The 13,625-nt window shown below is 55.7% G+C and overlaps 4 protein-coding genes across 5 annotated transcripts in view; 2 read left to right on the top strand and 2 right to left on the bottom strand.

Moving 5' to 3' along the window:
* Nucleotides 1-910, bottom strand: part of SGTA (small glutamine rich tetratricopeptide repeat co-chaperone alpha) — a 29,218-nt gene extending 28,308 nt beyond the window's left edge. The window contains exon 1 of the mRNA XM_050770677.1: nucleotides 778-910. The gene's annotated coding sequence lies outside the window, so the exon portion shown is untranslated. The remainder of the gene's footprint in view (nucleotides 1-777) is intronic.
* The window catches only part of ZNF556 (zinc finger protein 556), a 433,150-nt gene that overhangs the window by 328,064 nt on the left and 91,461 nt on the right, over nucleotides 1-13,625 (top strand). The gene's annotated exons all lie outside the window — the stretch shown is intronic.
* The window catches only part of THOP1 (thimet oligopeptidase 1), a 226,438-nt gene that overhangs the window by 197,459 nt on the left and 15,354 nt on the right, over nucleotides 1-13,625 (top strand). Inside the window, exons 2-4 of one of the 2 annotated variants that reach the window (XM_050770255.1) lie at nucleotides 3,067-3,228; nucleotides 8,553-8,765; nucleotides 12,943-13,091. In XM_050770255.1, the coding sequence (XP_050626212.1) occupies nucleotides 3,213-3,228; nucleotides 8,553-8,765; nucleotides 12,943-13,091 (378 nt within the window). In that variant the 5' untranslated portion in view covers nucleotides 3,067-3,212. Of the gene's footprint in view, nucleotides 1-3,066; nucleotides 3,229-8,552; nucleotides 8,766-12,942; nucleotides 13,092-13,625 lie in introns of those variants that run through there. The other variant, XM_050770254.1, reaches the window with a different exon arrangement.
* Nucleotides 1-13,625, bottom strand: part of DIRAS1 (DIRAS family GTPase 1) — a 90,461-nt gene that overhangs the window by 70,539 nt on the left and 6,297 nt on the right. The window lies entirely within an intron of this gene.

The raw sequence follows: 13,625 nt of genomic DNA, 5'->3' as shown, positions 1-13,625 counted from the left end.
CTGATCAAATCATTGAATGTGGGCTTATCCTCATAATGACCCTCCCAGACATCTGCTTTTACAACTCGTTTACGAAAAAGAAGGTTTGCTCAGAGAGGGAAGGCGACTCATCCAGGTTTACACAGCGGGTGGGTGGTGGTGGTGGGCTGGTTCTGAATCCCAGATTTCCCCCACCTCTAGCACGATATGCAGAAGAAGACTCTAAACATGAAATAAGACGAACGGCTGCTAATTCTTTGGAGTTCTCAGATTCCGCTGGACCCTGCGGCGGCTCTCATTCTCCCAGGCAGGGACTTCTGACAACGCCCGTTTTACAGACGGGAAAACTGAGGCTCCGAGAAGCCAAGAGGCTGGGCAAGGTCACCCAGGTAGGGACTGGCGGCGCTGGGACCAGAGTCCCGACTTGAGTCCCCACAAACGGGGGTCCCCGAGTCACAGGGACGACTTTTCCAGGCAGTTAGTAAGAGCGGAACGGCAGCGAACACCCAGCGAGCGCTCACTACATGCGGGGCGCCTTCCCCTCCAGCCGTCCTCGCCACCAGTCCGCGGACCAGCATTTCCAGGACCTGGGGCCCGGGGAAGGGAGATCAGGGCTCGAAGGGCCTGCCCGATGCCGCCCGGCCTCAGTTTCCCCTCCGCTCCGCCTACTCACAGGACCCCGCGGGTCGCGCTGACCCTGGCCTCACGATCCCCAACCTCTTACGGGCTCTGGGGCCCTGTGAGCCCCGAGTCGCAGACCCCACACCCGCCAGGCTCAGCACAGTGCCCCTCACTCACCTCTCAGGCGACCGATCCCCGACCCACCGACGGTTGCGCTTGCGCACCGCGGAGCCGCCCGGCCCCGGCCCCCGGGCGCGACGCCTGCGCAGAAGAAGGGCTCCCCGGGTTGCTTCCCTTCTGCACAGGCGCGTTAATGATCGAGGTGGGCGTGGAAGGAAGTGACGCAACGTAGAGGCGGGAACCAGCTGGTCGTTAGGGCAACTGACCTCTACGACCTAATGGAGGCCGGAAGTCGGGGCTGGTTTGCCCTCTAGGGCGGGAACGAAGCGGTGCACGGTGGAACAGTGGCTGACTCCAGCCGGTCGCCGAGCTGACCACGTGGTGCTGGGCCGGCCACGTGGTGCAGCCGCGTTTGGCCACCTGGACTCCAGAGCGTCATAGCCCCGCAATGAATGGGAGTCAGTGTTGTCCGCTCGCTATCTTTGTTCATTTATTCAACCACCCATCTACTCACCCACAAATGCATTCTTTCATGCAGTCAATTTATGAGACGCTTGTGAGAATAGAAACATTAGTAGGCAGCAGGTGCCTAATATTCCATATTTATTGCAAACCAGTCATAAAAACCAGCAAAGTGTCTACTGTCATTATTTTGCATTGGGGTAGACGAACTATAAACTAATAAACTAGTACATAAATAGATAAACAAGAAATTTCACAGCTAACACTACAAAAAAAAATGAAGGTGGTGTGATTGCCACCGGGAGCTAAGTTGTATGGTATGAGTAGGAAAGATCATCCTTTAGATTTGGATTTCAAGGATAGGAAAAAGTCCAAACGGACCCCAGGCACAGGGAACAGCGAAAATGAAGGCCAATGTAAAAGCTTGGTGTGCTCAAGACATATGGAAAAAAAAAAATAGAGATGAGAGATGAGAAATTTCCAAGGACGACAGAAAACTGATCACCATCTGAGTTATAGTTGCCAGAAATGTTCTCCCAATTCATTGTTGTCCTACTCGAAATACATGCACGATTAATGGCGTGGATTATTTTAATTTCTTTTGCAGAAATAAAGAAGGTGAGACCGGGCGCGGTGGCTGACACCTGTAATCCCAGCACTTTGGGAGGCCAAGGGGCAGATCACTTGAGGTCAGAAGTTCGAGACCAGCCTGGCCAACATGCTGAAAACCTGTCTCTACTAAAAATACAAAAACTAGCTGGGCGTGGTGCGGGCATCTGTAGTCCCAGCTACTCGGGAGGTTGAGGCAGGAGAATCGCTTGAACCCCGAGAGGCAGAGGTTGCAGTAAGCCGAGATCGCGCCATGGTACTCCAGCCTGGGCGACAGAGTGAGACTCCGTCCAGTCCCTCCAAAACAAAACGAAACAAAAAACAAAAAAGGAAAGAAAGGAGGTCGGTTGCTTCGTTTTTGCCAGTTTAATTGTAGTACATTGTTTTTTCTGGGTGCCATAACAGTTCAAGACAGACGGTTCCAGATGTTTTTTGTTTCAACCCACAACACTGGATGTAGGTCAGGTTACTGCACTGTTCCAAAACACCTGTTATTTGACATGAATCAGTTTACTTGCTTATGTTTCTGACAAAAAAAAAAAACCTTGGCCGGGCGCGGTGGCTCACACCTGTAATCCCAGGACTTTGGGCGGCCGAGGCGGGCGGATCACGAGGTCAAGAGATTAAGACCATCCTGGCCAACATGGTGAAACCCTGTCTCTACTAAAAATACGAAAATTAGCCGAGCGTGGCGGCTCGCGCCTGTAGTCCCAGCTACTCGAGAGGCTGAGGCAGGAGAATTGCTTGAACCCGGGAGGCGGAGGTTGCAGTGAGCCGAGATTGCTGCCACTGCACTCCAGCCTGGGCGACAGAGCGAGACTCCGTCTCAAAAACAACCAAACACCAAAACTTCTGGTTAATGTAATTGATTCGTCTGATTCAGATGCTGGAAAGTGGGCCTGGGATACAGTTAGCGATCGATAATAACACTGGCCCAACACACAGCTATAAGAAGGGAGGCAAGCACACAATAACACGGTAGCCTGAAGCCCAGGCGAAGTTTCCGCGGAAAGAACCGCTCAGACAGAGGCTGAGAGGCGTCAGCGGCGTGCGGTTTCCAAGGAAACCGTCCTTTCTAGCCACCCCGGCGGCTCTGGAGGGGTACCGCAAGAGGCTCCGCCCACGCAACCCCGAGACCAATGACGGACTGGGAGGGTTGAGCGCATGCGCAGAGAGCTCCAGCGTCTCGACCCGCCTCCTTCAGGTGTGGGCGGGGCTTGGGCACGCGTGCGTCCTGCCCTCCCTGTGCACGCGCCGCCCCAGCATGCCCCGGGTGCGCAGGCGGCGGGTCCCTTGGTCTTCAGGCGGCCGTGGCGGCGGTGGCGGCGGTTGGGCCGAGAGAGGCGGCCTCAGTGGCCGAGGTGGCTGGACGCGTAGCAGGTGGAAGGAGGGAGGGAGCCGCAGGCGCAGACCCACCCGCCATGAAGCCCCCCGCAGGTACCGACTACCCCGCTCGCCGGACCCGGGCTCCCCTGCACCCTCACTCCTCCCGGGGTCGCGACTTGGGCCTAAGGCTCGAGCGGAGTGGTCCCCGAGCCACCCTCGGCCGGGCTGGAGGGGAAGCGGGGGAGGTGGGCGACCCCGCTCTCTCGTTTGCAGAATGAACGAACCAGCTTTTCCAGCGCTTCATTCATTCTGCAAAGTTGATGGCGCTTCCCTTCCGGATGGGTCGGGCCCCGTGGCGAACCCTCGGGAGGCCGTGATTTGAGGACTCCGGTCCCCGTTTTCCCGGAATTCTAGAGCCAGAGACAGACATTCAACAAGTAAATAAGCAAGAGAGGATCGAAGATAGGGAGGGATCGGTGCTCTGGAGTAAATAAACACGAACAGGGCAGTCCCAGGGAGCAAATAAACACGAACGGGGCATTCCCAGAGAGAGGGTGGTCCTGGGGGGCTTTTCTGAAGAGGTGAGCCTTGACTTGCTTGATTGGGAGAAGCAGGTGTCCTGCCAGGACCGGGGAAGGAGGCGTCCCGGGAGGAGGGAACGTGTTTGGAGAGCAGAAAGTCAGTTTGGCTGGAACGTAAAGAGGGGACCTGTTTATTGTGTTATTTATTTACTTTGGGGCCCAGGCTGGAGTGCAGTGGTGCGATCACGACTCCCTGCAGCCTGGAACTCCTGGGCTCAAGCAATCCTCCTGCCTCAGCCTCCTGAGTGGCTGGGACTACAGACCTGCACCACCACGCTTGGCTAATTTTTGTAGAGATGAGGTTTCGCTGTGTTGCCCAGGCTGGTCTTGAAGTCCTGGGTTCAAGCAATCTACCTGCCTCGGCCTCCCAGAGTACTGGGATTGCAGACATGAGCCACTGTAGCCAGCCAAGACCCTTTTAATTTAAAGGTAAAGGGGTGATGTTGTGTTTTTTCTTTACTTGTTTATTTATTTTTTGAGACAGTCTCTCTCTGTCTCCCAGGCCGGGGTGTAGTGGTCGATCTCTGCCCACAGAGGCTCTCTGCAACCTCTGCCTCCGGGGTTCAAGCGATTCTCCTGCTTCAGCCTCCCAAGTAGTTGGGATTTCAGGCACGCACCACCACACCCGGCTAATTTTTGTATTATTGGTAGAGATGGGGTTTCACCATCTTAACCAGACTGGTTTTGAACTTCTGACCTCAAGTGATCCATCTGCTTCAGCCTCCCAAAGTGCTGGGATTGCAGATGTGAGCCACCGTACCCGATTTTAGAAAGTCACTCTGGTTGTTGTTGAGGCAAATCCTTGCCCGTATCCTTGGCTTTTCTCTTGCCCAGCCACATTCCCCCAGCTCTTTGTCCAGCCCATTGCAATGAGGGTGATAATTGTAATAATGATAATCGGGGATATTCAGGCCTTGGGAAGGAAGGAATGTCGTCTGCCTTGTTTGCTACTGGATCCTTGGCACAATCAGTAGATATTTACAGGATGAACTGACGTCCACAAGTTTTTCAAATCCTAACTCCTCCAGGAGAATTTTCTGACAATTCCAGTTCCCGTTGATCTCCGTCCTTTCAGAGCCCCTGAAGCTCTTCTTTACCCCACGGTTTAATGTAGATCCACGGTCCCTTTTTTGCAGTTCTAAAATCCTGAATACTCTGTAAACTGAAAGGTTTGCCGTAAGTTTACAGCAAAGTCATTTGGCCAGAAAGTGACTGCAACTGACCGGCCGACTGAGAGCCTTTCTTTTTCCCACTTAGCGAATATCACTGATTCTCAGCTGGGGTGATTGTGCTTCCTCAGGGGACACTGGGCCATGTCTGGGGACATTTGTGGTTGTCACAGTTGGGGGGCGCTCCTGGTATGGAGTGGATGGAGGCCAGGGATGCTCAGCACCCTGCAGCGCCCAGGACAGCTCCACCCCAGAGAACGATCCGGCCCGGATGGCCACAGCGCAGGCCGGGAGAGACGCTGGTGCGTATTCCTGCTTCTCGCCGCAGAAAGAGTAATTTGATGTCGGAGTGCTGCCCCAGCCTCCCCAGTGATTTGGAATACATGGCACTTGGACTCTTACTTTTCTACAATGGGGGGAATTCTGAATGGTAAAATGTCCCCGGCCCCAAGAGTTTTTGGACAGCAGAACATGGTCTGTAATAACAGCTACCTCTTGAAAACTTTCTGGTGGTATTCAGGATACAAGATGTTTTGCCTTCATTCCTCACTGAATTCTTAGACGGTTCTTGTTCTCTGCACCCTGAATTGTTCCCGTTTTGCAGGTGGGAAGCCTGGGAGTTAACGTTTCTTGCCAGAATCCCAGAGTTAGCAAGTGGCAGAGGTGGGGTCCGCACCCGGACCCTCTGACTTCAGCTTCTGCATTCTGAGCTCCCTTGTTGTACCTGCCCCAGCCTTTGTAAAAATGCACATCCGATTGTTAGTGCCACCGTCCCGTCCCCTTCCTGTCCCTTTCCAGGGCTCCATCTTGCACTCAGGATCGAAGTTCAAAGCCTTCATTGTCATCTACACCAGGAGTTGGCAAACTCTGGCCTGCCTATTTTTTTTGAGATGGAGTTTCACTCTTGTTGCCCAGGCTGGAGTGCAGTGGCATGATCTCAGCTCACTGCAGCCTCCGCCTCCCAGGTTCGAGCGGTTCTCCTACCTCAGTCTCCCGAGCAGCAGGGATTACAGGTGCCGCCACCACGCCCGGCTAATTTTTATGTTTTTAGTAGAGACGGGGTTTCTCCATGCTGGTCACACTGGTCTTGAACGCCTAACCTCAGGTGATCCACCCACCTTGGCCTCCCAAAGTGTTGGGATTACAGACACGACCCACCGTGCCTGGCCAAGATGGACTCTTGCTCTGTCACCTGGACTAGAGTGCAGTGGTGCAATCTCAGTTCACTGCAACCTCTGGCTCCTGGGTTCAAGCGATTCTCCTGTCTCAGCCTCCAGAGTAGCTGGGATTACAGGCCTGCACCACCACACCCAGCTAATTTTTGTATTTTTACTAGAGACGGGGTTTTGCCATGTTGTCCAGGCTGGTCTCGAACTCCTGACCTCAAGTGATCTGCCTGCCTCACCCTCCCAAAGTGCTGGGATTACAAGCGTGAGCCACCACACCTGGCTAGGCCTGCCTATTTTTGTACACCCCTGGAACTGAAGATGGTTTTTGGATGAGACAGAAAACATACATGGGCCACAAAGCTGAAAATCCCTGGCCCTTTGCAGGACTGTTTGCTGGCCCCCCGGGTCCTCTGCGGGACTGTTCGCTGGCCCCCCCGGGCCCTCTGCGGGACTGTTCGCTGGCCCCCCCGGGCCCTCTGCGGGACTGTTCGCTGGCCCCCCCGGGCCCTCGAGCTGGTTGCTGGCCCCCAGGCCCTCTGCGGGACTGTTTGCTGGCCCCCGGGTCCTCTGCGGGACTGTTTGCTGGCCCCCGGGTCCTCTGCGGGACTGTTTGCTGGCCCCCCGGGTCCTCTGCGGGACTGTTTGCTGGCCCCCCGGGTCCTCTGCGGGACTGTTTGCTGGCCCCCCGGGTCCTCTGCGGGACTGTTTGCTGGTCCCCGGGTTCTGCACTGTTAGGGGTTTCCAGGTGGTTTTGCTGCCTTCTCTGTGCCGAGCCGCACTGACTTTCTTCACATAGTCGCCCTTCCCGCAGCTGCCCTCGCTGCCCGGAGCCCCCGCCTGCCATTCTTGTTATCGGGCTCCGTTTGCCCGTTTCTCAGAGAGGCCCCGGAGTGAGTGGCCAGGCCACATATGACTCGCCCGTAGCACCTGTGGGTCTGGCACGGCCACACGCCAGCCTGACTTTCTTGATGAGTCCATGGATGGGGGCCTGCGTGTTCCCCTCACTGGGTGTGGGGTGTGGAAGAAGCAGGTGGAAGAAGGGACTCTTCCCGTAACCCCCCATACCTCACCTTTCCCCTGTGGCGTGGCAGGGATTGAGCAGTGCGTGGGTGGTCCTGGACCTCGCCTTTTGTGAACACCCAGGGGTTTGTACAGGCTGATCTGTGCATGGTGTCTCTAGGACGGGGGTTTTGTGGTTTGTTTTTATTTGAGATGAGAGTCTCGCTCTGTCACCCAGGCTGCAGTGCAATGGTACTATCTAGGCTCACTGCAACCTCCGCCTCCCGGGTTCAAGCAATTCTGCCTCAGCCTCCTGAGTAGCTGGAATTGCAGGTGCGCGCCACCACGCCCGGCTAATTTTTGTATTTTTGGTAGAGATGGGGTTTCACCATACTGGTCAGGCTGGTCTCAACCTCCTGACCTTGTGATCTGCCCGTCTTGGCCTCCCAAAGTGCTGGGATTACAGGCGTGAGCCACCACGCCCAGTCGGGCAGGGGGTTTTTTTTTTTTTTGAGATGGAGTCTCTCTCTGTCACCCAGGCTGGAGTGCAGTGGTGCCATCTCGGCTCACTGCACACTCTGCCTCCCAGGTGCACGCCATTCTCCTGCCTCAGCCTCCTGAGTAGCTGGGACTACAGGCTCCTGCCACCACACCCAGCTAATTTTTTGTGTTTTTAGTAGAGACAGGGTTTCACCGTGTTAGCCAGGATGATCTCGATCTCCTGACCTCATGATCCACCCGCCTCGGCCTCCCGAAGTGCTGGGATTACATGCACAAGCCACCGCGCCCAGCCGGGGATTTTTTTTTTTTTTTTTTTTTTTTTTTTTTTTTTGAGACGGAGTCTCGCTCTGTCGCCCAGGCTGGAGTGCAGTGGCGCGATCTCGGCTCACTGCAAGCTCCGCCTCCCGGGTTGACGCCATTTTCCTGCCTCAGCCTCCCGAGTAGCTGGGACTACAGGCGCCCACAACCGCGCCCGGCTAATTTTTTGTATTTTTAGTAGAGACGTGGTTTCACCATGGTCTCGATCTGCTGACCTTGTGATCCGCCCGCCTCGGCCTCTCAAAGTGCTGGGATTACAGGCGTGAGCCACGGCGCCCGGCCCAGCCGGGGATTTTTAACAGCAGCACTATCTCTATTCCGGGCTGGATTGTTCTCTGCTGGGGCTGTCCTGGTCACTGCGGGGTACTAAGCAGGATCCCTGGCCTCCAGCCACTCCACACCAGGAGCATCTGTAGCCGTGACAGCCACAGGTGTCCTAGATGTCACCCAGGGTCCCCTGGAGGGGATTGATGGCAGAATTGCCTCCTGCTCTAGAGACTGATCAATCTGTTCTTCCCTACTAGAGCCCTGGACCTCACTCTTCTGGATGAGAAGCGGGTGATCCCTCCTTTCCCTCTACCCTCCTCACTTTGACCCTAACTGAACCAAAAGCAGACCCGCCTGGCACTGGGTTCTCACTTTGACCCTAACTGAACCAAAAGCAGACCCGCCTGGCACTGGGTTTTGTTTCTGCGCAGCCTGTGCAGGAGACGTGCTGGACGCGGCGTCTCCATGCTCTGTGGCAAACGACCTGCGATGGGACCTGAGCGCCCAGCAGATAGAGGAGCGCACCAGGGAGCTCATTGAGCAGACCAAGCGCGTGTACGACCAGGTGGGCGCCCAGGAGTTTGAGGACGTGTCCTATGAGAGCACGCTCAAGGCGCTGGCCGACGTGGAGGTCACCTACACAGGTAAGTCCCAGGCAGGGTCTGGGCGTGGGCCACAGGTGCCGAGGGAGGTGGCACCGCAGGCAGGAGCAGCCCAGTCCGTGGAGCAGGTTCAGAACCTGGCGTGAAGTGTCACCAGCATCCTGCCCCTGAGCACAGGGCAGCACCACCTACTCCCAGGCTGTTGTGGTGGCTAAACGGACGGCTGGACGGAGGCATCTGGCAGGTGCTGGTCACTGGAGGTGTCGGAGAGACGCAGTTCTGCCCGTGCTCTGCTCCGTTTCACAGCCTCGTCCGTTCAAAGGACCCCTTGGTTGTGTGATCTGAGAGCCGGAGATGTCTAAACAGCACACCTCTCCAGCCTCTCCCAGAGCCAGCAGCCTTGAAACCTGACCCTGTCTGACCTCTTTCCCTGGCCCGGGAAGGCGGGTATTTGTTTTCTCTCTGAATGACTGAACTTGGCCCCTTTGGCTTCTGCCCCCTTGCCCTGCGGCGGGGGTGACCTCATGACCTTGGGCATCGTCCTCGCCCTCAGCCCCATCCTCCTCTTCTCCTTGGGGTCCCTGTGCTCACGGAGAGGAGTGAGGTACCTGGTGACATGGGTTAGGGACACTGCTTCCCGAGCTCTGCCTAAGGCTGACAGTGTACCTGCCTGACCAAGAGACCCAGAGAGTCTCCGCAGGGAGCTCTGAGTGAGGCAACTCCCCGCCCTTCCATCTAGCAGAAGGCCTTTTTGCTGGGACCCATCGAGAATCCTTGAGTTCAGTCCAGGACTTCTCTTGTGTTCCCAAGGCATCGCCTGAAAGGGTTGGCCTCCGTGGCCCGTGCCGTGCGGCCTCCAGAGGGTTTGCTGTCTGGGCTGGGGGCTGGAGAGAGAGCTGAAGCTCCACAAGCGCCCCGAGCCTGCAGAGCCTGCAGCCCCCGCTTGGAATCCTGACCCTCTTCCCACTCCCTCTGGCTTCCGACAAGTGGCTTAGAGCCCAGCGGGACCTTGGTTTCCCCTCCTCGGCCACGTGGTGTCCCCTGGTCTCTCCCACAGGAGTCTCCTGAGGCTCAAGTGATACCAGTTCCCTCTTAGGGCGCCCAGCGGTGCCGGGCATCATTTCCTCCGCCTGTGCCCCGCTTTCCCCTCTTGCAGCCTTTCTTCTCCTCCTTCACGTGGTGGCGAGCAGCAGCGTTAAAGGAAACTGAAATCGGCCCTGCTGCTCCCCTCGGAGCCTTTCCACCGTCCTCAGGGTGACGCCCAGCATCCTCGGTGTGGTCTTCAGCGCCCGGCACTGTCTGTGCCTGGACACGCAGTCTCCTCATGCCTGGCACCCTCCCCCAGCCAGGGCCTCCCCAGCCAGCCCCTCCTGCCCCTCGCGCCCCTCGCCCTGTGCTCTGCGGAATGCCCGGCTTCTCTCTGATCGCAGATTAAGTCCACTTAGCCTGGGAGCCCTTCCTGCACCTCCTGTCCCCATGCCAGCTGCCTGGATTAGTCCCTGCACGGCACTGACACTGTCGTCCCGGCAGTTGCTTGTCTAATCGGTCACCCATAAATCCCGAGGGGACAGAGCCTATTTTTTTCTCTCTTCAGCCCCAGCATCAGGCCTGGCCCAGAGCCCCCACTACGAGCTTTTGTGTTGATTTTTTGAGATAGGTCTTGCTCTGTCACCCGGGCTGCTGTAGTGCAGTGGTGTGATCATGGCTCACTGCAGCCCGCATCTCCCAGGCTCAAGCCATCTTCCCACCTCAGCCTCCCAAGTAGCTTGGATGATAGGTGAGCTCCACCACGCCTGGCTGATTTTTTTTTTTAATTTTTAGTAGAAATGAGGTCTTGCTATGTTGCCCAGGCTGGTCTAGAACTCCTGAGCTCAAGCTTCCTGCCTACCTCGGCCTCCAAAAGTGCGGGGATTACAGGCATGAGCCACTGTGCCCAGCCCATCCCCCCTCCAAACGCACGGAGCCTCCTCCAAACATACTGAGGCCTGGGGACTTTTCTGTTGGCCCAGAATCGAGGTAGTGACCGGACTGCAATTTGAATTTAGGTCTTTCTTCTGCAAAGTATATGCTTTTTAAAAAAATTTTATTATTATTAGTTTTGTTTTATTGTTTTAGAATGAGTCTCGCTCTGTCACCCAGGTTGGAGTGCATGGCGCTATCATGGCTCACTGCAGCCTTAACCTCCCAGGCTCAAGTGGTCCTCCTGCCTCAGCCTTCTGAGTAGCTGGGAGCACAGGTGTGTGCCACCGTGCCTGGCTGATTTGTTTTTTTAAACTGCTCCATTGAGATATGGTTTGCATCACATACAGTTCACCCATTTAAACCACAAACTTCAGGCCGGCAGCGGCTCACATCTGTCATCCCAACACTTTGGGAGGCCGAGGTGGGCGGATCACTTGAGGTCAGGAGTTTGAGACCAGCCTGACCAACATGGAGAAACCCCGTCTCTACTAAAAATACAAAATTAGCCAGGCGTGGTGGCTCATGCCTATAATTTCAACTACTTGGGAGGCTGAGGCAGGAGAATCACTTGAACCCGGGAGGTGGAGGTTGCGGTGAGTCGGGATCATGCCATTGCATTGCAGCCTGGGCAACAGCTGTGCAACTCTGTCTCAGAAAAACAAACAAAACAAAACCACACCCTTCAGTGGTTTTTAATAAATTTGCAGTGTTGCCCAGCTGTCACCATTCTTTCATTTTAGAGCATTTTCATAACCCCAGAGAGAAACTTTATACCCTTCAGTGGTCACGCTCCATCTCCTCTGCCCCCAGCCCCAGCACCCATGCGTCCCGTCCTGTCTCTGTGGATGGGCCTGTGGATAGCCATCCTCTGTGGATGGATATTTCATAGAACTGGCATCACACAGCCGGGCGCAGTGGCTCACGCCTGTAATCTCCTCACTTTGGGAGGCAGAGGTGGGTGCATCGTGAGGTCAGTAGTTCAAGACCAGCCTGGCCAACATAGTGAAACCCCGTCTCTACTAAAAATAAAAAAATTAGCCGGGCATGTGCCTGTAATCCCAGGTGCTCGCGAGACTGAGGCAGGAGAATCACTTGAACCCTGGAGCTGAAGGTTGCCGTGAGCCGAGATCATGCCACTGCACTCCAGCTTGGGCAACAGAGTGATACTTCGTCTCAAAAAAAAAAAAAAAAAAAAGTGGCATCACACACCATGTGGCCTTTTGTGTCTGGCTTCTTTCTCTGCATGTGACATCCTTGGGTTGCATCCACACCGCAGCCTGTTCCAGAGCCTCGTTCCTTTTCATGGCTGAGTCATGTTCCATTTGGCAGAGGCCACATCTTGTCAGTCTGTTCACTCATGGATGGGCCTTTTGGCAATTGCGAATCGTGCTGCTGTGAGTGCACGCGTGCAGATTCCGGTGTGGATGTGTGTTCGGGTCTCCCGGCTGGATGTCTGCAGTGGAGTCTTGGGGGTTGTGGGATGACTCCATTTTAAAGCTTTTTTTTTTCTTTTTTGAGATGGAGCCTCACTCTGTCACCCAGGCTGGAGTGCAGTGGTACCATTTCAACTCCCTGCAACCTCCGCCTCCCAGGTTCAAGCGATTCTTCCGCCTCAGCCTCCCAAGTAGCTGAAATTACAGGCGCGTGCCACCACGCTCGGCTAATTTTTGTATTTTTAGTAGAGATGGGGTTTCACCTTGTTGGCCAGGCTGGTCTCGAACTCCTGACCTCAAGTGATTTGCCTGCCTCAGCCTCCCAAAGGGTGGGATTACAGGCTTGGCCACTGCACCCGGCCTAAAGCCTATGCTTTTCTAGCCACTGGCATTTCCTCTGCTCAACCTAAAGTGCAGATGTGCTCAGGAAAGTGTGAGTCGTTCATGCATTTAAATGTGCCCATCGCCAGCTGCAGCTCTCTCTGGAAGGGAACTCCGCCAGCCTCTCTGTTTCCTCACACCCAGCTCTGTCTGTTGGGGTCCTTCTTGCCTTGGAGGGCTTTGAGTTGAATCCATGTTTTTCTTTGGTCTGTAAGATCAGGCCAAAGAAAGGACACAGGCGACAGCACCTCCTTTCTCCATTCCAGGGCCCAGCCTGGAGGGGCGGTTGCATGTGCCTGTAGTCCCAGCTACTTGGGAGGCTGAGGCAGGAGAGAGCTCATGGGGGGATCCAGCAGACGGGCCTGGGAGAGGGGTCCAGGCAGCACCTGCCAGTTGCACCAGGGCCCATTCTCACACCTGTCTCCCTGGTCTCCCTGTTTTAGTTCAGAGGAATATCCTTGACTTCCCCCAGCACGTTTCTCCCTCCAAGGACATCCGGACGGCCAGTACGGAGGCCGACAAGAAGCTCTCCGAGTTCGACGTGGAGATGAGCATGAGGGAGGACGTGTACCAGAGGATTGTGTGGCTCCAGGTGAGGGGGAGTGCTCCCCGCGGGGAGCGTGAACAGCCTCCCGAGTAGCTGGGATTATAGGCGCCTGCCATCACGCCCGGCTAATTTTTGTATTTTTATTACAGACAGGGTTTCACCATGTTGGTCAGGCTGGTCTCGAACTCCTGACTTCAAGTGATCTGCCCACCTTGGCCTCCCACAGTGCTGGGATGACAGGTGTGAGCCACTGTGCCCGGCCCATTTTTTTTATTTTTAGTAGAGATGGAGTTTCATCATGTTGGTCAGGCTGGTCTCCAACTCCTGACCTCAGGTGACCCGCCCGCCTCGGCCTCCCACAGTGCTGGGATCACAGCATGTGCACTTGCTTTTCCTTTCCTGGCCATCCTAGATGTGACCTAGACACCCCATCCCCACGTGACGTGAGCTGACAGGGCCTGGCGGCGTGGCTGCGTGGGCTTCTGCTCCCCCGATGCTCCTCCCAGCATGCATGGGGCTTTGCTGTTGGTGTCACATGATCAGGAGAGACCCAGAGACCCTCCTGCTGCTGCTCATCCT

This window comes from Macaca thibetana, chromosome 19 (genome assembly GCF_024542745.1).
Source record: "Macaca thibetana thibetana isolate TM-01 chromosome 19, ASM2454274v1, whole genome shotgun sequence".
NCBI classification, from domain to species: Eukaryota; Metazoa; Chordata; class Mammalia; order Primates; family Cercopithecidae; genus Macaca; species Macaca thibetana.
Note: the sequence above shows the minus strand (reverse complement) of the source record. Positions and strands in the feature narration are given on the sequence as shown.